This window comes from Musa acuminata, chromosome BXJ1-6 (assembly GCF_036884655.1).
Source record: "Musa acuminata AAA Group cultivar baxijiao chromosome BXJ1-6, Cavendish_Baxijiao_AAA, whole genome shotgun sequence".
Lineage (NCBI taxonomy): Eukaryota > Viridiplantae > Streptophyta > Magnoliopsida > Zingiberales > Musaceae > Musa > Musa acuminata.
The window spans coordinates 9435355-9457500 of record NC_088332.1 but is presented as its reverse complement, the minus strand read 5'-3'; the positions used below and the strand labels follow the sequence as shown (position 1 = coordinate 9457500).

General features: G+C 39.3%; 2 protein-coding genes and 1 pseudogene across 3 annotated transcripts in view; 2 read left to right on the top strand and 1 right to left on the bottom strand.

Annotated features, from left to right (window-relative positions):
- Positions 1-12856, top strand: part of LOC135582968 (1-phosphatidylinositol-3-phosphate 5-kinase FAB1B-like) — a 13272-nt gene extending 416 nt beyond the window's left edge. Inside the window, exons 1-11 of one of the 2 annotated variants that reach the window (XR_010514139.1) lie at positions 1-1123; positions 3072-3803; positions 4833-4986; positions 5091-5435; positions 6240-7127; positions 7214-7545; positions 7632-7755; positions 7860-8018; positions 8109-9632; positions 10744-10899; positions 11357-11496. The exon at positions 1-1123 is cut by the window's left edge and continues 416 nt beyond it. Coding sequence is in view for 1 of the 2 variants with exons in the window: in XM_065186935.1 (XP_065043007.1) it covers positions 528-1123; positions 3072-3803; positions 4833-4986; positions 5091-5435; positions 6240-7127; positions 7214-7545; positions 7632-7755; positions 7860-8018; positions 8109-9632; positions 11357-11623; positions 12228-12557 (5451 nt within the window). In the remaining variant the exon portion in view is untranslated. Of the gene's footprint in view, positions 1124-3071; positions 3804-4832; positions 4987-5090; positions 5436-6239; positions 7128-7213; positions 7546-7631; positions 7756-7859; positions 8019-8108; positions 9633-10743; positions 10900-11356; positions 11624-12227 lie in introns of those variants that run through there. The other variant, XM_065186935.1, reaches the window with a different exon arrangement.
- Positions 12857-14503: 1647 nt separating this feature from the next.
- On the top strand, positions 14504-19151 carry LOC135676104 (proteasome subunit alpha type-5-like; annotated as a pseudogene).
- Positions 19152-19271: 120 nt separating this feature from the next.
- On the bottom strand, positions 19272-21296 carry LOC135676103 (pectinesterase-like). Its single transcript, XM_065186934.1, has 3 exons — positions 20356-21296; positions 20106-20266; positions 19272-20017 (listed from the first exon to the last, which is right to left on the bottom strand). Exons 1-3 carry the CDS (start codon positions 21255-21257, stop codon positions 19320-19322), a joined length of 1761 nt encoding a protein of 586 aa, XP_065043006.1. The 5' UTR covers positions 21258-21296; the 3' UTR covers positions 19272-19319.
- Between the last annotated feature and the right edge of the window lie 850 nt (positions 21297-22146).

The following is a 22146-nucleotide window of genomic DNA, read 5'->3' as shown; positions in this document are numbered from 1 at the left end:
GATTTCTTTTGAATTTGGATGAGAAGCGATGCGATCTGTCGCCGTTTGTCATGGGAATCCTGCATTCCGGGGCGGGGATGGGGGTCCTGATGGTGCTTAGGTGGCGTTTGCTGCTGTGGGTGCAGACGCTGGAAAAGAAGGGCCTTTTTGTTTGATTGGCTTTAGGAAAGGTGGCATTCCGGACATCGAGTAGCATGGAAGGGGATTGCGTTCCTTCAAACGTTTGGTTCTCGATTGTCCTGGCATTTCGATCGCGAGGGAGATCTTCTACCTCCTCCTTGATGGGCTGCCGCTTGATTAATGTTTGTAGTGTATGATCCTCCGATTGTCTATGTAGAATGTTGGAAGCGCGTCCACCGGATGCAAGAAAAGCTCTGTCTTGGTCCTTCTTCGAGAAGACAACATGGATCGCTTGTTGCACAATTTGAGCGGAACAGATCTTGAGTGTTTGTGGAGTGGAAGACAACAAGCTTATCGGCTGCATATGCATTATTCAGAATGAGTGAGGTGGAGAGAGATCATCCTCGATGGAAAATTCCGACAATGCATTCTCTGAATTGGTTAGCATCGTGAAGTCCTGGATCCCTCGGCGGTCTGAGCCGCCAAATGTGTCAAGGAACTTTTGGATGCCCGACCATAGTTGCAGGGTATGTTATGAGTGTGATGCACAATTCACGGTTTTTAACCGTCGACATCATTGTCGACATTGCGGACGCATTTTCTGTGGAAAGTGCACAGCAAATTTTATCCCTGCTACATCTGATAATTTGAGGAGCACTAAAGAGGTAGGTGAGCGTGAGCGAATTCGGGTTTGTAACTTTTGCTTCAAACAATGGGATCAAAGGATATCATCAACTGATAATGCATTTCAACAGTACATCAGTCCTGCTCTTTCCTCAACAAGCATTGTCAGTACCAAATCTAGTGGGACTATTAACAGCAACTTCAATGTTGAATCTTACTCGTCAGGACCTTACCATCTTATTCCTTATGGTCCTGCTCCTAATCCATGCCAATCTGTTCTGTTGGAGCCATGCTCAGATAAGCCAGACCTGCATGTATCTGCAAGGAGCATAGACGCCGTAGAGATTGGTAGTCATCAGTTTGGCTATGTCATGAACAGGTATCCTTGTCTTTCACTTAATTGCTATGATTTTATGGCACTTGCACACGCTATATTTTCCGCCATGGAGAAAATAAATCATTTACTGGGAAAAAATATATGGCCAGATGTCATATGTTCATTGACTTGTGCATGCTAAACTATTTTACAGTTTTTACTCTTTAGGCCAGTTGAGAAATGGTTATCGTGATGATTTTTTTTATATAATGTGGGCTGTGCATTGCTGATGGAGTGAAGTTCCAATTTTTTTTTTGAGAACCATGCCTATATATATTCATCTTGGCATTTTTTCTTGCCAGCATTAGGCTTCTTGTAACATTCTACATATATGAAAGTTATTTTCGTGTTCAAACAACTTTTAGGTGGTTCCTTGGTTGCATGACTTTTAATCATCATCACAAAGATGGATTTTCATATCAGCCAACTTGCCTTGTATGTCTCAAGGCAATTCCTTATCTGCATGGTGACATAGGACAACTTATATGGGTCCAAATTTTAGGGAAGAGACATTGATGCAATCCTTCCTGACTAGCTCGTGATGGTAGTTGAGGTTGTTCCACTTGTCTTTGATGGTTTTCTACTCTTGTGACATCAGTCATTCAGCAACTTGGAGCCTTGTTAGTTCTTCTAGTCAAAAGTATAAGACAACAGGTCGACTGTATGAGTCTAGGCATTTCGAGACTTATGTAATTGTGGAAGAGAAGAACAATTAGAATATTGGAAAGGACCTAGTAGATAGATAGTATCTGAGGCTCCAAATTCTCTGAACTCACTTTGAGGAGATGAATTTCACCATGCACCACTTAGACGTCTTGTGGAAAAAAGAGTTTTTGTTCATTCAGTCTGCAATGATCCAGATTACAACTCTTCCTGTCCCCGTATTTCATGTAAGTTGAGAAAAGTGAAAAAAAGAAAAAAGAAAATTATAATTATGAAATTTACATCCCTTGAATCAAGGATTTTCAACCTATCCTATTTCTTTATTACTCACAAGTTTGCATTGAATCAGTTGATAGACAATCTTCCTCTTTTACATAATTGATACAGGCTTCTTTTTTTGCAGATTCTTTGATCAAGCTTGTTGGATGGAATATTCAATAAATAGAATTCTTCAATCTAGTCCAGATCTGTCTTCTTTCAAACTTTTATTTTGGCTTCCCCTTTTTGTTTTTCCATAGACAATCTAGATAAGTCGGAACAAAAGAGATGCTTCCATGTGGCAACTTATGATATTTGCAAACCCCGTGAAATATCAATTTTTTTTTTTGCAAAGTACAATAAAGATAAGATGTTCAAAGATAATGTTGTTCCCAATATAGATTTAGAATGTGCCTCGTTTCCTTTGGGGAGGAATATGAAATCAAGTTGAGAGTTAATGTTGGGTTAATAGACGGTAAAAAAAAATCAATCAGATTTCAAGTGGAGCCTTACTGAATAACTTTGTAGCTTATATCTATAAATGGTTAAAAGCTTGAAATACATAATGATGATGTGAAAGATTGCTTTTCCAAATGACAACTAATTTTTTTTGGTATTCAAACTTCTATTTTAATAATTTGCATATCTTCATCTTGCATTTTACTTGAGTGTTTAACTTCACTACTTTTTTGGTGTGTCTTACTGTTTCTTCATTTTATTCAAAAGTTTTTTTAAAAAAAATTAACTAGATCTAGTTATTCTAGCATTGACTTTTCCTCCTTGACTTTCCTTCACTATAGTTCAAGAATCTCAACATGACATTATTTTGTTGACTATGTATTGGCTTCATGCTGAGTGTTTGAAGGACCTGTAAAATTCTATAATGTTCTTTAAACAGATTCATTCTTTTACTATAAGATGCATTCCTGATAGTTGGTAGTCCATTTACCAGAAGTAAGACTCAGTGTTAAATCAAATTATGAGGTTAAAGTGATATCAGCATTAATGAAGTCCTGTTGTGGGTTTGCAGGAGTGATGATGATGATTATGAATATGGGGGGTTGCATGATTCAGAAACACAACATTTCCAGCATTATGATGACTATGGTGGTCAAGATGAATTTAATGGAGTGGATCAGGATTGCTATTCAAATAAAATGATTCCAGCCGAAGTTGATATCAATTTGGAAAACGTCTGCTCCCCAGCACACAACACACAACTCCATGCTACTGTAGATGCTGATAAGATGGATGAAGAAAATGAACCTGATTGTAGCTATGAATGTAATGCTTCTCCTTCCATATATGAGATAGAAAATGCAGATGCAGAGCCTGTGGACTTTGAGAATAATGGACTACTCTGGCTTCCTCCCGACCCAGAAGATGAAGAAGATGAAAGAGAATCCATTCTGATTGATGATGACGAGGATGAGGATAGCCCAACAGGAGAGTGGAATTATGATCATTCATCAAATGGCTTTGGCAGTGGTGATTTCCGGACTAGGGACAGATCAATTGAGGAGCATAAGAAAGCAATGAAGAACATTGTTGATGGACATTTCAAGGTGTTGATAGCTCAACTTCTACAGGTTGAAAATCTTTCAGCTGGTGAAGATGACAGGGGAAGTTGGTTGGACATTGTTACATTCTTGTCATGGGAAGCAGCAAATTTCCTTAAGCCAGACACTAGCAATGATGGAGGAATGGATCCTGGTGGGTACGTAAAAGTCAAGTGCCTGGCTTGTGGACATCCCAGTGAAAGGTGAATAGTATTTTTTAGTCTTTTAACTTTATTTGGCCTTATATATATACACATATATATATATATATACACATATATATATATATATACACATATATATATATATATACACATATATATATACACACATATATATATATATACATATATATATATATACATACATACATACATATATATATATATATATATATATATATATATATATATATACATACATACATACATATATATATATATATACATACATATATATATATATATACATACATATATATATATATATATACATATATATATATATATATACATACATATATATATATATATATACATATATATATATATATACATATATATATATATATATACATATATATATATATACATATATATATATATACATATATATATATATACATATATATATATATATACATATATATATATATATACATATATATATATATATACATATATATATATATATACATACATATATATATATATATACATATATATATATATATACATACATATATATATATACATACATATATATATATATATATATATATATATATATATATATATATATCTGCTACTGGTTATTGTGGTTTTATCAACTCTCTGGCTTTTGTGTGTTCCTTTCAACATACACAAGTTATACTAACACGGTTTCTACCTTATCTTTCTTGTCTTGTCCTTGCTAATATATATAGGAGTTCAAGTCACTTCATATAAGCATACCAACAATTAACATCTTACTGAGTTGATATGCTTAGTATGTTTGCTGTACTTTTTTGTCTAGTCTTTTGGCAAGGTGTTAACAACTCGCTGGCTTCTGTGTGTTCTCCTTTTTAACCTGCACAAGTTATAGTAAAACGGTTTCTGCCTTCTCTTTCTTGTCTTGTCCTTGCTAATATATATAGGAGTTCAAATCACTTCATATAAGCACACCAACAACTAACATCTTACTGAGTTGATATGCTTAGTACGTTTGCTGAACTTTACTGCCTATTCTTTTAGCAAGGTGGTAAGAGGAGTTGTTTGTAAGAAGAATGTGGCACATCGACGTATGAAATCAAAAATAGAGAAACCACGTTTTCTAATTCTTGGAGGAGCTCTTGAATACCAACGAGTAACAAATACGCTGTCAAGTTTTGATACTTTGCTGCAGCAGGTGAGTTTTACATTCATGTGAGACTGTGAGTTTGATTTTATTTTATTTTTTGGTGAATATGCACTAGGCTCATTTCGCATTTTGAAGTTAGATGGTTTATCCAGGAAATGGATCATTTGAAAATGGCTGTTGCAAAGATTGCTGCTCACCAGCCTAATGTCCTTTTGGTAGAGAAATCAGTATCTCGTTTTGCCCAAGATTACCTTCTAGCAAAAGACATCTCGTTGGTTTTGAATATCAAAAGACCTCTTTTGGAACGTATTACCCGCTGCACTGGGGCTCATATAGTCCCTTCCATTGACCACCTATCGTCGCCAATGCTTGGGCGTTGTGATTTGTTTCATGTGGAGAAGTATCGTGAGGATCATACTACTGCAGCACAAGGAGGGAAGAAAATGCTAAAAAACTTGATGTTTTTTGAAGGGTGCCCAAAGCCCTTGGGTTGCACTGTAAGTGACAATTACATTCAAGAAATTCTATTCCTGTTACATACATATTTTTGGGTTATGTTGATGTTGTAGAACATGTGCACCGGTTATCTTATCTCCAGTTAAGTTTTGGAGATCTTACGAGCATTTGGGTAATTTTTGTTTAGGTGGTCTTGGGATAGCATTTTCCTGATGGTGAATAAGACAATTGGGCAAACTATCTTGCTGGGGACTGCAATTGCAATTTCAGCTATTTGTTTATGAATTTAAATATCTTTTGGGTCCTGAACTTAAATTATTCACTCTTTCTCACTTTGCATGATTTTATGTGACCCTTCAGTAATCTTTTCTGTTTTATCTTTTATGATCACCATGATATATTTGCACTGGAATTATGGGGAAACGAGATTTTCATTAACTGAGTTGCAAAGTAGGATTCACTTGATGATTGTACATCTTCTCCACCCGCGTTGGAGAGAGTCTTGTCCATTGGGACAACCTTTTCTGTTTGACAAGGCCTGTCCAAAGGACAAAAATTTGCAATCTATCATTTTTTAGATAACTTTGACAAGTATTAAATGAACTTCTACTGACAGCTGAACTTTGTTTTTAGGCCAAATGCAATGTTGGTTTTAGTTTCATCCTTTCACATCAGAATATTTGTCTTGCTAATGTATTGCACTTGACATGGATTTTCTGTAACTTGTTGAGTTTGAACTAATTGAGACAAATATTGTGTTCAAGTAATTCATATTAGAACATTTGGCGCATTGAAACTTCAGCTGAAGGTTTATGAATCTCATTTTTTTTTCTTCGTTCAACTAGGTTTTACTTAAAGGTGCTAGTGTTGATGAACTGAAGAAAGTGAAACCTGTAGTCCAGTATGGAGTTTTTGCAGCCTACCATTTGGCTCTCGAAACGTCTTTTCTAGCAGATGAAGGTGCTTTTCTACCTGAACTTCCTTTAAAGACTCCGATAACTGTTGCATTGCCAGATAAACCTTCTAGCATCGACAGATCCATCTCCTTGGTTCCTGGGTTCCCTACTGCTGGTGAGCCACATGGTAGTGTCAGTGTTCAAAGACCCAACACAACATATCCGGTCACAACATCCATAGAGTCCAGAAAGATGGTATTGGAAGCATCACCATGTTCCTTTAAAGGCCACAACTCCAGAGTTGAAGATTTTGCCTCCATGTTAAGTCCTATCTCTGCTGATCATCTTTTAGAAGCATCAAGTGGGGCCTCTTTACCTTCTTTCTCGACTTTGGGTAATGTCTCAAATTATTCACCTCAATCTCGTACCACAAAGGACAAAAGTAAAGTGTTCTTTGGAGATTGTCATGAGGCAATATCATACATAATTGATGATCAGACAGTTCGACATGGTTCTCCTCTTCCTGATCAAGCAGAAAATTGTGCTGCTATACCTAAGGATGCCCAAACTGAGAGCAGTTGTATGTTAGAAAAGCAGATTAGCTCCTCTAATCCAGAAACTTCACAACAATTTGCTGATGAATTGCATGACTACACGCTACTGAAGGAAGAATTTGCACTTTCTCCTTCTGATCATCTGAGCATTTTGGTTTCACTTTCAACCCGCTGTGTTTGGAAAGGGACTGTTTGTGAGCGTTCCCAACTCTTTCGCATAAAGTATTATGGTAATTTTGACAAACCTTTGGGAAGATTTCTACGAGATCATCTATTTGATGAGGTGTTTTTTTGTCTCTCATTTCATTATGGGTTTCTTTAACCACATTTTGCCCCTCTATGGTTGACAGTATTTTCTCTCCTTGTCAGAATTATAGGTGTCGTTCATGTGATATGCCATCAGAAGCTCATGTTCATTGTTACACTCATCGATATGGCAGTCTGACAATATCTGTTAGAAAGTTTCCAGAGATTCTCCTGCCAGGAGAAAGGGATGGGAAAATCTGGATGTGGCATAGGTGCTTAATGTGTCGTCGTGATAATGGCTTCCCTCCAGCAACTCGTAGAGTTGTGATGTCTGATGCTGCATGGGGTTTATCTTTTGGAAAATTTCTGGAGCTTAGCTTTTCAAACCATGCTGCTGCAAGTAGAGTTGCTAGCTGCGGGCACTCACTTCATAGAGACTGCCTTCGCTTTTATGGGTTCCTCTTTCTTGATCCCTTGTCTGTCTATTGGATTAAAACTTTAGTGTCTCCTTGTTTTCTGATTTTACTGTGTGCATAAACAGGTTTGGTAGAATGGTTGCTTGCTTCCGGTATGCATCAATCAATGTGCACTCTGTTTACCTGCCACCTCCAAAAGTTGATTTTAATTATCAGCACCAGGAATGGATATCTAAAGAAGCAAATGAGGTTTGTAGCAATAGAAAAACGCTGAGTTCTTTTCGCTTAGTTTGTTGATGAAGATTTTGGGATGAAGATTATATATGTAGTTACAAAACTTCATCCATGTCTAGGTGGCTGAGAGGGCTGAAAATTTATTTAGGGAAATACACAGTGATTTATGCCAATTTAAAGAAACAATGATTCAAAATGGTAGCATGGAAGTCCCAGAATTCAGACATCACATCGTTGAACTTCAAGATTTTCTGCAAACTGAGAAAGCTGAGTTTGAGGTAATATAGCTTCTTTATTGTAGTTTTTTGTTTTTTCATTGGATGAGTTGTTCAAATTTTACATTTGTTCTGGGTCATTGGCTCATTTAGGATGTTCTACATAAAGTATTAAAGAAGGAGGTGAGGAAAGGAGAACCAGTCATTGATATTCTTGAGGTTAATAAGTTAAGAAGGCAGTTAATCTTCCATTCATATTTATGGGATCAACGACTGTTATTTGCTGCAGAATTAGATAATTGTCCCAAGGGGATTTGTAACAGTTTGTTGACAAGAGAGAAAGAAAAGCACTGCACTGTCGAAAAGATCAAAGATTTAAATCTAGCATTAAAGCCACAAAAAGATTCCCAGTGTTCAAATGCTGCTCCAGTAGAATTTAAAACTGATGAGCTCTTCGAGCAAGGGACTCATACTGCTAACAATCCAGAGGGGCTCCTTGGTCATCATGATAGTGACGAGTTAGATCAGAAAATAAGAGATGTAGAAATGGACTCAATGCAAGAGAAACAAAACCAAACCTCTCTTTATACCAGCATAAGTGCCACTGAAAGTTCAATTCTTTTGGAATCTGGTTTAGTAGGGCGTAGAACCCTTTCAGATGGACAGTTTCCAGTTTTGACAAATTTATCTGACACGTTTGATGCAAGGTGGGTCGGTGACAGTGGCACTGCCCTGGCTGATGTAATGATTCAAGATGTGATAGTTCCAATGGAAAACTCAGTTGCAATGCCAATTTCTGAGGGTTCAGAAGAACGTGCTGGAGCTGACATAACACAATCATTTACTTCCATACTACTAAGTAAGTTAGGAGACAGTGCAGAGGACTTCTCAGCCCGGATTGGAATTCCTTTTGTGAATATTTATCGTACTATTAACAAAAACTGGGGAAACAGTCCAAGATTTAGTGATCTCAATGAGTACAGTTCTGTCTTCCGTATCTTTTTAAGGGAGTTGGAGCGTCAGGGTGGGGCAAGGTTTCTTCTTCCTGTTGGCTTAAATGATACTGTCATTCCAATTTACGATGATGAACCAACCAGTATCATTTCCTTTGCACTTGTCTCTCCTGAATATCATGTTCAATTATCAGACGAGCGGGACAGATTTAGAGATGGTACGGACTCTTCACCTTCATTACCACTCTATGATGCAGGGAATTTCTTGTCTCAGTCCTTTGATGAAACCTTTTCTGATCCTTTTAAAAGTTTTGGGTCAACTGAGGATAATATTTTATCATTGTCTGGTAGCAGGGGTTCCCTGGTTTTAGATAAAACAATGCATGTCAGAGTTTCTTTTACGGATGAAGGTCCATTTGGGAAAGTAAAATACACTGTTACTTGTTATTATGCAAAATGCTTTGATGCTCTAAGAAGAGCTTGCTGCCCTTCTGAGCTTGATTTCATAAGGTCTCTCAGTCGTTGTAAGAAATGGGGAGCACAGGGTGGCAAAAGTAATGTATTTTTTGCAAAATCATTGGATGACAGGTTCATAGTAAAACAGGTTACGAAAACAGAATTAGAATCATTTATCAAGTTTGCCCCAGAGTATTTTAAGTATTATTCAGAGTCCATAGCCACAGGTAGCCCAACATCCTTGGCAAAGATCCTTGGTATTTATCAGGTATCAATCTTCTCTGACATATCTAATTTTGATCTATATTGTCATGGTGTGTTTTCTTTATCAGGCTTTCTTTGTTTTCTATATTTCTCTATGCATACTTGATATATGCTGGCATTTTATAATGTTTCTGCCTTTGTACATTTGAGATTATGCTGGGACTTGAGTCTGTAAAATTGAGAAAGAAAAATATATAAAGATGGACCATCTTAAATTTTGTTATTTGAAAATTATGGGGAATATTTTCTAGTAACATGTTGAACTTTTGAAGCCAACATTTATGCAGTTGTGACATGAATTACTACTATATAGGTGGAATTCCTTCTGTTGATTTTTTATGCATCAAGAGGATAGGCTGATTAAAATAACCTAGGACCGGACCGTTGTACTCATCACATTTTTTTTTCTTTTTCCCCAAGTTTTTTATTTGTTTTGTATCATATCTTTTTAGTATTTTTCATGAGAGTCTCTTATATTCACCAGTCAGTTAAATTCTTCAGCGTTTTCACCTTTTCAGAATTCCAAGTTCCCTTTGAATCCAACGAACTAAAAATTTTCGCCTACTTTTTCCAAGTTCCCTTTGAACTCAAGATTTATACTTCACATTCTACCATAAGAATATCCTAATAGATTCACTTTTAGGTTTTCAATACAAAATTGTGTACCTCTTTCGTTGGTTTCAAGTACTAACTTCAACACTCTGAATTAGATCTCATCAGTGTACGACAGAGGCCATACACATGCTACACAGAAAGTGTTGCAAGAATACTGATGTTTTGCATGTAAATTTAGAAGGGTTTCAAAGTTGGGAGACACCCTGAAAACTGTAGTATTATCTGATCCCCGTACCCATTGGGGTGGACCAGTGAAGGCACCTATTAATGATTTCCATTTGAAGCGACTACCCAAGTTAATTGTTAATTTCTCTGGAAGAGATTTCTTTGACCAGGAGTATTGGATTAAGAGAGAGTTGGTGAGGTTGATCAACAGGAATTTGAAACCCACCATTTCTTCTGCCTGTTAACTGTAAAGAGAGTAACTAGCTTTCTTCTGTTGTGTCAATATAGATCCGTATTCATTTTTTTCTGATTTTGTTTATCCAACAAACTGGCAGGATGACAATTTTGTGGAACTTATCGATACATTAGTGAAAAGAGTGAAGTTAAAAGGCAGATGAAAATGAAACAAGTAATGAAATTTTAGAGAGAGTCTTGTTTTTGGAGTGGGACTGACAAGACTGGTGAATCCTCTTACACAAAGGAGCATTAAGGTAAAAGCTGTTCAAAGTTGACCATAGCGATATTACATTTTGAATCTTGCATTTGTGAATCCAATCTGGATGGAGCACACAGATTAAAGATACTCGTTAAAACATGAGAACTGTTTAAGAAATATACAATCCATTTTGAAACAGATAGTTACATCACGTGCACCATCTATCTAAAGTGATGCTAAGATAGATGCACTATCTTTATCATGGTAGTATATAGAGTGGTAGAGAAACTTATCAAGAACTTTGAAGTCAGTGACACTTGAATTATTGATTTGTAAATGAAATGACCACAGGTAAGATCATCTTTTAAGAAAACATGATAATTTGTTTCCATTTTTGGGTTTGTGACACACACCAAAGTGTTAATTAATTTTTCTTGTTTCTGTTTTTCTGATTATCATACTTTGGCTGGCCTGTGAAAATACTGATGTTTTAGCTAAATCTTATATTATAGGTTACCTCTAAGAACCTTAAGGGTGGAAAAGATATAAGGATGGATGTGCTGGTTATGGAGAATCTGCTGTTTCGAAGGAACATTACAAGGCTGTATGACCTAAAAGGGTCTTCAAGATCACGTTATAATCCAGACTCAAGTGGTAACAACAAAGTACTTCTTGACCAGAATTTGATTGAGGCAATGCCGACATCTCCAATTTTTGTGGGGAACAAAGCAAAAAGGTTGTTAGAGAGAGCTGTTTGGAATGATACATCATTTCTGGCGGTAAGCAAAAGAATTTACCTCTTTAATCGATGAGGCAATGTGCCATTGGCTAATTAGTCACTTTTTAAGTTGTTGAATGGGGGAGTTTTGGTACATATCTAATGCTTATCTGCATCTTCTTCAGTTTTGCATAAATAATATACATGTATATGAGCAGTAGCACACACCTGTTTGAACACCAGTTCACCTATTAAAAAACATTGTTGTCTCTCTTAGTGAGGATGGATATTCTATGCTAATATTTCTTTTAGCTCATTTTTTATTATTTCTTTTATGGATCTGCTCTATAATGCTATAGCTTTCCACTTGTTAAGTTTCTTATCATTAGTAAATTGTTTTTTTTCTTTTTCCCCTCATACTTCGATATGGATTTGTTTCCGGTGCTATTCTTAAGATCCATACATCCCTTCCATCGACTCTCCTTCTTCCTGATATTTTTTGTAGTTGATCTTTCTGAGCCACCTAAATGAGCCAAGTTTGTTGCTTTGAAACTAATTGTGCATTTTGGTAGACTGGGTCACTGGAGTATCTCCGATAGTGCTTTCTGTTTAAAACTACATATGTGATTCATGTCTAACACTCTATATCATCAATGCTGTTACAGTCCATTGATGTCATGGATTACTCTTTGCTGGTGGGTGTCGACGAAGAGAAGCACGAACTAGTGCTGGGCATTATCGATTTTATGAGGCAATATACATGGGACAAGCACCTGGAGACTTGGGTGAAAGCTTCAGGAATATTGGGTGGGCCAAAGAATGTCTCTCCTACTGTAATTTCTCCAAAACAATACAAAAAGCGGTTCAGAAAAGCAATGTCTGCATACTTTCTTGTTGTTCCTGAACAGTGGTCACCACCTACCGGTATCCCTAACAAGCCGGACGCTGAAATCAGCCAAGAAAACCAGCAGGGAGCCACAACAGAAGGAAATTAGGTGTATTTAAGATGTATGTAAACAACAGTTTTCCTTCTTACAGTATCATAATTCTTTTTCTGGTCCTTTATAATCATAGGTCTCACATCGCCATTCATATTCCTTTAAACATTTGTGATTTCCACAATATAGAGAGGGCTAGTCATATCATATGCCACAAATTTAGCGTAGTATTTAGCTGAATTGTGCATGCTCGGACATGTATTTGTAGAGGACGAACCTGTTTGGCTTCAATAAAAACAGTTGATTGAGGTCATACCTTATAATAGACTGCCGGCAGATGCCAGTGAGTTGCATTCTTTCCAAGTGTTTGTAACTTCTGATCTATACACTCTGTATCGCAATTCATCATCCTTGAATCATGATCACCGTTCTATGCGCCAGGATTGTGAAAAATGGTGTTTTTACCTGGCATGAGGATCGGTATTCGAAAGCAGCAGGGGCATGGAAAACAATTTCTTTGGCATTGTGTGATTACTCCATCGATGTAATTATACGAAGATGGTGTGATTTAAGAAGATGATATTTCCTGGTTTCCTTGAAATCTGATTGCTTTCAGATACTACTTGTATGTTTTCATGGCATTCGATATGCTTCTCTCCTTTTTCTCTAAGTCTTCTCACTTCAGCCTTGGTTGTTCAAGCTCAACAATACAGCAAACATAAAAGCGCTGATACCAAAAGTTTCCGACAACATTTGTTGGCAAGCATGCATTGCCGCCACACAACGAATCAAACACGGAATGATCCTCTCATGATTCCAAGTTTTACAGTACGGGAGGTTTCTGTAATAGATAGGAAAGTAACAAGTCAATCGCTGCCGGTGGGCTAATAACCAAGCAACATAACTGTTGGTGTAAATAACATTAAGCCGTGGTCTCGGGATCGACGTGGCTGGTTTTGAGTCCGAATGATTAGGGATCTTTCTGGGATGACCCTTGAGACTGCTGAGGTGAGGTAGCCGACAGCAGTGGTCCGATTGGGACGGGGTCACCGTTTCCTCCGGAAGGAGGCTTCTCGCCTAGGCGTTTAGTGGGAGGCTTCCGTCTTCGCATCTGCACATAGGTCGAGTCGGGAGAGCTCGACCCGACCCCTTCGACGATTAAGTTAGTGAATAGTCGCAGGAGGTTTTTTGTTGTCTCCTTTCTTTTTCTCGGCAGCTGACGTTAGACCGAGCCTTATCGCTATTATTATCCTCGTCAATAACAAAGATAAATACATTTGTACACTTGTAAGAGAAAGAAAAAATAATAATTGAAGTAGGAGAGGCAGAGTCATCCTCAGTTCTTTCTCTCATTCGGAATTATGGATGATGCTTTCATCTTACATACTCTCAAGTGATAAAAGAAAGAACTCATTTTTTGTTTATCTTCCTCACATATTTATAAGATCAAATCTATTTGAATTCTAAGAAGAAGGATTACAGATACTTAATATTTTTAGGAATCCAGGTTGTAAATGATTGGCTTTTTTAATTCTTTTGATCTTGAGTCAGAAAGATTGAGAAATAAAACCAATCATTTATCAAAAAATAAATAATAAATAACCCATTTTAACTATCCAAAATCTCACACAAAAAATAAATAAATTACATTATCAAAATAAAGCAAAGTTATTAACCAATAACTTATTTCTTCAATTTTTTCTTTTAAAAATTAGCATAAGCATTATAATTTTAAATATATAGTATTTTTTTTTATAAATATTAAATTTCTTGAATTTTCTTGTAAATAATCTTCCTTAATTACTTAAATTTGATTTATTCAATATATGAGAATTTAAAATGGTAGAAGCTTTTTAATTTGAGAGGAAAGGATAACTCATTTATCTAAATAAAAGAAAATTAAATTTCATGCCTTTTTCCAAAAAAGAAAGATGACTTCACGTCCAATACGCACGTGCAGATCACGTGCGACGATGTGCTTGCTTGAGAAATGTGTTGTGCTTGCTTGCGGGGAAGCCATGTTAGAGGAGAACATCGATAGCTTTGTAGCCCCGCCGCGGCGGATCCGAAGAGTACACTGAAGAAGCGTCGATCACCGCCACCCGTTTGCGCCTCTCTCTCCCTCTCGTACAGAATTTTAGAGATGTTCCTCACTAGGTGAGCTCCCTCTGCCTCCCTCATTTTTCGGGCGATTTCTTTCGCTCACCACTGATGAGTCGGATGGGTCGCTCATTGCTTCACTCGTTGGGTTCTTGATCGAAGGACCGAGTACGATCGAGGCGTCAATACCGTCTCCCCCGAGGGGAGGCTGTTCCAGGTGGAATACGCCATCGAGGCCATCAAGGTCGGATTTTGCTTCTCTCCCTGTCCCTCTTTTTTATTACTTCCTTTTTTGTTCTCTTTGGGATCTCGAAACCGGATGGTTGTTGAATCTTTGTTCTGGTGATGAATGGGTTTGGATTCTGGTGGCAGCTGGGTTCGACTGCCATTGGGCTGAGGACGAACGAAGGCGTCGTGCTCGCCGTTGAGAAGCGCGTGACCTCGCCCTTGCTGGTTTGCTCGTTGAACCTTCCCTTTTCTTTCGAGGGTTCCATTATGGAGTCCAAAAATTTATCTTTGCTAATGGTTGTTTGTGTGATTAGGGTTTGGATTCTTCTTGGTTTTTGGGCATTCTTTAACTTTCTTTCTTGAAATAGATTTGAATTGCATTCCCTTTTTTTACATGTTCCTCAATAGAGTTATCTTAGTGTGGCTACTCAATATGCACAAGTTTTTGTTATTCTTGATTACCGAAATATTGTTTTTTTGTATGAGCTGTACATTCTTGCCAAATCACAGATGCTTTTAGACTAATTTCAGTAACACTATTTGTATCATTTTAGCTGCTACCTCATCTCTCAACGCTGACTCTGTTTTGGTTTTGAAGGAACCAAGCAGTGTGGAGAAGATTATGGAGATTGATGAACACATAGGTTGTGCAATGAGTGGACTGATAGCTGATGCACGAACTCTTGTAGAACATGCTCGTGTTGAAACTTAGGTCTCTTCTATTTTTTTTTTATGACATTTAGGTTGATGCAGCTGATACGATTTGTCAGTACTTATTGAATTAGTTATTCATCAGAATCACAGGTTTTCCTTTGGGGAGCCAATGACTGTTGAATCCACCACCCAAGCGCTATGTGACCTTGCTCTTCGATTTGGTGAAGGAGATGAAGAGTCCATGGTTGGCATCATTAACCCTTCCTACCAATTAATTTCTGGCAGTATTGATGTGGAGTGCAAATTATGTCCTTTTTATTGTGGTTTTTGTTTATGAAGATGAAGACATTTTGATTGGCATATATCCGTGAAGGATTGCCTTTGAGTTAAGAATGCCTGTTAAGAAATCTCCGTAGTGGAGATTCTTTAGAAACTCCATCAAAGTAATCTGTGCTAATCTAATATAAATCTTATTATCAATGTCAAGAGCTGCTTCTTATGTGGTTAATCAAGGTAGCATATAGCTTTCATGAACTATGTGCTTATTTATGCATCATATAACTTTTGTGTATCATGTGACTTCTTAATTAGCTTTTGTGTATGTGTGGTTTGTATTAAAATATTGGAAGTTGAATGCAATCGAGTAGGAAAAAAGGATACATTATCGAGTATAAATAATCAATAGCTGAGCATTTGTTAAGATCAGATGAAGAATATTAAACTCATTTAAGAAACATGTGAATGCAATTGATGGTATATTATCATGGATCATGTATTATTGGAGGAGTGTCAATGAGCAAGCATAAACAAAACATATGCAATCTTATATATCTTGTGGGTCCATATGGGAGCCCATATTAAGCATATGAGTAATAGCACCCGCTGAAGCTACATAGCCTCACACAAGGTGGTTGATGACCGTATCTGCATGTTCAATAGATTATTTCTGGAACAATGATGGTTACTGTGATAGTATTATTTTTTGGTTCAGTCTTGTGTAACTTTAAAATTTGGGATGCTGATTAGAGCTGCATAAATTAGCAAAAAAGCAATGAGAAGATCAAAAGCGTTTTTTGTGATTAACTGGTCTTTAGGTTTGTATTTGGTTTAATTTTGCTCACCAAACCAAAGCTACAGTTTGTGTTATCGGGTGCTTTTTTTTCCTTGAACAGGCTCAGAGATGAAATATATAGAGATGGAGAGAGACTTTAGTGGCTTTACAAGCTGTCTCATCTCAGACAATTAATAGTCCTTGTACACATAAAGGATCCCTTCAAAAACTTTCTGATGCATCCATTATGCTGCCATCACCATGCCAAATCTTTTGAGAACCATGCAAATGAAAACATACAAGGGCAGATATGATTCTGTTGACTTCAGTCTATACGGTACTTTGGCCCGCAATACTGAAACCGAACTGGTTGTATTTTTTTAAAATAGTCAGAATTGAAACTGAACCAATTTATGCAATAATGGTTTTCTCAGTTCACGTGCAGTCTCTATTGGGATTCTAGGTGTCATCACGAAAAGTTAATTGTCTGTAGTGGTCTGTGTAGGATTGTTGAACATAGGAAGTATTGACAGCCGTTTAGAGAGCAGACTGTGTACTTGCAAACTTGTTTCTGCAGCATATTCAGTATTGCAGATTAGTAGATACTTGATTGTAATGTTAAACATCAAACTTTTGATTGATAATATGAGAGTTTCTAAATAGTCAACTTTGGTGCAGTCACGACCTTTTGGGGTATCTCTTCTGATTGCTGGTCATGACGAGAATGGACCCAGCTTGTAAGTATACCCACTATTTGCTGAGGATTTATTACCTAAATTTTTCATGAGTACGTTCAAAATGAAACTGTCCTGTGCAATATATCTTTTAAAGTCTTAACAGTTTGCTTCTGTATGCTATCTAATAATAGACTTATTTTAGTAAGTGTTGCAGTTTACTTACATTTTAACTTTTCAGTATGTCTATCAATCATTTAAGAGTTATTTGTGTTTGAAAATTTGTGATTCTTTTTTGTTTATCGTGTATCATACTTTGCCTATGTAGTTTTTCTTATGCAGGTGCCAAAGCAACTGAATGATGATCAATGCCTATCTTGCTTCTTCCCTTATTATGGACTTTGAGTAACCTACAATAGAACCTGTTCTGAAAGCAAGTTCTCTATTTCTATCTATAGTCGCTATTTGCTACTATAGCTTTTTCTTGGCCCTTGCAATTTAGTATACTAATTACAATTGTATCCTGCCTTGCTTCTCTTGAAGCTAATGAGTCAGTCATCTCTCATTGGATCGATTCGTGACACAGTATGATATAAACACAGGAGTATTTCAAATATAAGATACTATATTTGACAAAGCGTAATATAATTTTATTAATAGTTTTTAGAACATATCATGATGATAATAAGTAATTAGTTAGCATCAGGAGCTGATTTATTTTAAAATGTTATTCATATGATTACACTCGAGTATCTGGAGAAGACAATTATGACTTATGATAATGAACTAGGATTATTATTATTTATTTCTCTAATCATAACTTGATGCTTAACACAGACAATCTTTCAGATCTTGCATCTGATATGGATCAACCATGATTTCATCCCTGTTCAAATCTTTTGCAACCCGACTAGATATCATCGAATCGATGTGTTAGTTTTCCTGGAGGCATCATGGATTTCAGTCTCTAATGAAATAGGAAACCTTTCAAATGGACATAGGATTATTTGATTCCTTATAATAAAGTTGACTTGAACCTAAACCTGAGATAACTTTGAGAGACTAAGTTCTTCGTGAAATAATAACATATTTTCATACCAACTATGGTTATGCATGTGACATACGACTTATCGAGGGGCACAGAGTGATGGTATTACTTGCCTTGGTTCGGTGCTGCTCCTTCCCAAATAGGAAGATTCTGCCTTTTACAGGTAATTGCACTTCCACGGCTATTGTACCCAGGGTTCCTTGTTGCCTATACGCGTATTGTGAGACTTGCATGCAATAAATTGCAGGTACTATACAGATCCATCAGGCACATTCTGGCAATGCAGTGCAAAAGCAATAGGCTCAGGATCTGAAGGAGCGGATAACTCTCTTCAAGAGCAATACAACAAGGTATCAGTAAGCATATCCTTCTAAATTTGTCTTCGTTTTGGTTTCATTAGTGCTGGTTAAGTATGTCATGCAATTTTTTGTGCACCATTGGGTTCTAAAATGTACTTAATGATGGAAAGATAGTTGCTGATATAGCTGTTTGTGGAGGACTTAACCCTTCAAGAAGCTGAAACCATAGCCCTTTCCATCTTGAAGCAAGTCATGGAGGAAAAGGTTTACTAGCTATCTTCTTCATACTTGTTATGCATCGAGACGTTACTGATCAAGATAATTTGCTTGTGCAGGTGACTCCAAATAACCTTGACATCACAAGGGTTGCCCCAACTTATCACCTTTACACACCTACTGAGGTCGAAGCTGTCATTGTCCGCCTATAATGCTTGTCCTTGTACTCTTCCTCGTTCATTTTCCTCTCCATTTCGCAAGATTTTTTATAGCACTTTGATGTGTAGTTTTCTTGAAATTAATCGTGCTGAGAGTCACAGGATTCAAACATTTGCACCTAACTCCAATTGAAATCAATGTGATTTTATTAGATTTAAATCAGCTCTATGTCATTTGATATTTGTTATAAGATTTAAAACCATCCAACCTCAAACAATTTGACGCTCTTTTTTAGCTTTTTGCCTTTATCAAAATTACACCATCTCAGAATGCCATGCGCAGCCTGCAGCGTCTCAACTGAAGCTTCTTGCGTCGGCGACGATTGAGAGCTCAGGAGCGCAGGCCCAGGCGAACCAGCGACCCCGTCGCCGGAATCCAGCTCGAGCCTTGTATGAAGTTCTCGACGGTGTACTTCTCGGCTTCCTCCTTCTTGATCACATGGACGCCAGGCCACGTCACACGGCCGCTGGCGTTGGCGCCGGGGCCGTCGTTGTTGTACTCGCCGTAGTAGAGTGTGCTGAGGGCGAAGTCGCCTTCCCACGGCATGTAGCCCTCGGCGTGGATGAACCCGTCGATCTGCGACTCCATGATGATGGTCCTGGAGAACTCCTTCCACGGTCGGGCCAGGTAGCTCCGGATGGGAGGGAGGGAGGCGTCATTGAGACGGTTGTCGGCCTTGATGCGGCACTGGTGGAGGACGAACCCGGTGGTCTCGCGGCGGTTGAGCCGGCCCTGGGCGGTGATGATGTTCTGCTGGTTGGGGAGGGGGCGGCGGACGACGAGGAGGCAGTTCTGGAAGACGGCGGAGGCGTCCCCGAAGATGAAATCGACGGTGCCGGCGATGACGCAGCCACGGTAGAATTGCCGGTTGGTGTGGGCGTAGAGGGTGTCCTGGTACGCCTCCATCCGGCAGTTGACGAACACGGATCGGTCCGACACCACCCGCAGCGCCACCGCCTGGTGCTTCGCTGCGCCGGCCGTGTTGCGGAACCCCATCGCCATGGCCACGAACCTGTCGCCCATCGCCACTGCACCAAGAAGGCGAGCGAGTCAGAGCAGCAATATTGCATGCTGCATCGAAGCATCAGGAGCACGAAACGTCTTCTTCTTGCTTACCAAATGTTGCGGTCTGAAAAGTCCTCGTCCCATCAATATAATTCCTGCTTCCCGTGACGATCGTCCTGGTGGAGCCATCGCCATACATCGTCACGTTGGCCATCTTCTTCGTCACATTCACTGTTTCCTCGTAGACCCCTGCTTTGATATAGATCACGTACCTGTTCGACCAAACAACAATCGATGATGGATCGCCCAATGTCTGTGGCATCGGCATTATAAGCACATACTAGTTAGTCAGTAGACTTGCCTGCCTTTGTGTTTTTTGGGCATTGCAGCGAGGGCCTCGGAAATGGTCTTGTACTTCCCACTCCCATCCTTGGCCACCGTCACGTTCGGCGTGAGCTTGACCCTTAAGTGTTCCTTGAGCATCCGCCGGTCGTCTTCCCCGACCCACGAGGGGTAGCCGTTCTTCTTCAGGCCCGACGTCACCGCCTCATGCTCCTCCGATGCCGAAAGGAGGCGGCGGTTCGACCCGGGGAGGTTGATCAGCGACAGGAAACTGGACGCCTGACCGATCATGGCGAGCGCGTTGCTCGTCAGCTCCTTGCTGCTCTTCATCGCCTCGTGCATCTTCGTCTTCACCTCCCCCTCGGGAAAGCCGTCGATGCACGTCTGCTGGTACGTCATCACCGCGCTGAGCCATGTGCGCATGTCGTGCGACCGGCTCGGCAGGTGGTCGATGCCGCTGGCCACGATGCTCTGCAGCGTGGCGTTGATCTCCGCCTTGGAGTTTTCATACAGCTGCTGGCAGTCCTCCACCGCCCCGCGCACCCGGCTGTCGTTGCTCTTGAGCAGCTTGGAGTGCGCGAAGGCCTTGCTTACCTCGTCGAGCACCACGGTGACAGCCGCCTTTAGCAGCACCTTGGGATCGGAGGTGTCGGAGGTGACGACCTTCGACATGCTTGACTCGCATGCCCGCTGGTAGTCGGTGGAGGAGCAGATCATCTTCACCGACTTGGACGATGAGTGCATCGCCCGGGTGTTGAGGTTGGAGTTGCCGCTGTCTTCGTAGTTGCTGGTGGCGACGGCGCCCACCACGAGAAGAAGCAGCAGGGAGGCGGAGGCACCGGCGAGCACGAGCTTCATCCGACGCTCCTTGCGGTCATGGTTCCGGCTTTCCGAGTGCTGGGCGTCGTACAAGTTCGACATGGTTGAGGAGGCTCCTCCTCCTCCTCCTTCCCTCTGCCTGGAGAGAGAAAGAAGGAGAGACAGGGATCGAGATAAGAACTCTTGGGTTTCTTCTTCTCCTTCTGAGGAAGGAGGCCCGTGAAAGGCTTCGAGGCTTCGAATTCTTCGACAGCTTCCTCTCGCCATGTTATAGCCATCGAGAGCTGTCTAAAAATGGAGGGAGGAACGTGTGGTGGGCGTTATTACCGTTGCATTGACCGCCAATGCCTTCCGGTGCTGTTGACTTTGCAAACGATCACAAAAATACCCTTTCTCTTCTCAAAATGACATTTATGTCCTTCCCCATTGTACCTTATCATATCACTTAAATTTGTCATGCAGGTACTATTTAGTAATTTGGAAGACCAAGAGAAAGATAGCCATCCGCTCATTCATCCAAGCCTGATGGTGGTGGCCTCTTTATGGCCATTGAGTTGAACTAATCCGGATCTAAATAAGGTAATACATGTTGTAAATCAATCGAACAGAGGGGAATTTTGATTTGCGATTGAGAGTGAGATAAGAACGAGTCGACTTCTAGGATTTGGTGCGAGTACATGATCAAGAAGAAGATAACAGATACCTGTTATTCCCATGACGTGTAATGTACATACATTTATCATTAGAAACTGATGCATATTTTATCCTTTACGTGTTGGGTTTGGGTCTGGGTCTGGATCGGATCAAACCGGATTCGGTCCGGATCAAATCAGGATTTGGGCAGTCCGGTAAGTCAAGTGCGGCGCGTCTTGATGGAGTTGTCTCGAACCGGAGTCGCGACAGACCGGCGAGAGCAAGCCGATTGATCCCTCTGCTTTAAGATTCGAAAACAACACGTATCAACAGATGAAGGAGCTTAATGTAAGGGGAA

Coding starts and splice junctions, on each gene's coding strand:
- LOC135676103 (XM_065186934.1), bottom strand. CDS start 21,257: ATGTCGAACTTGTACGACGCCCAGCACTCGGAAAGCCGGAACCATGAC. Junction 20,267..20,355: donor CCCAAAAAACACAAAGGCAG/GCAAGTCTACTG, acceptor TTGGTCGAACAG/GTACGTGATCTATATCAAAG. Junction 20,018..20,105: donor TTTTCAGACCGCAACATTTG/GTAAGCAAGAAG, acceptor TTCTTGGTGCAG/TGGCGATGGGCGACAGGTTC.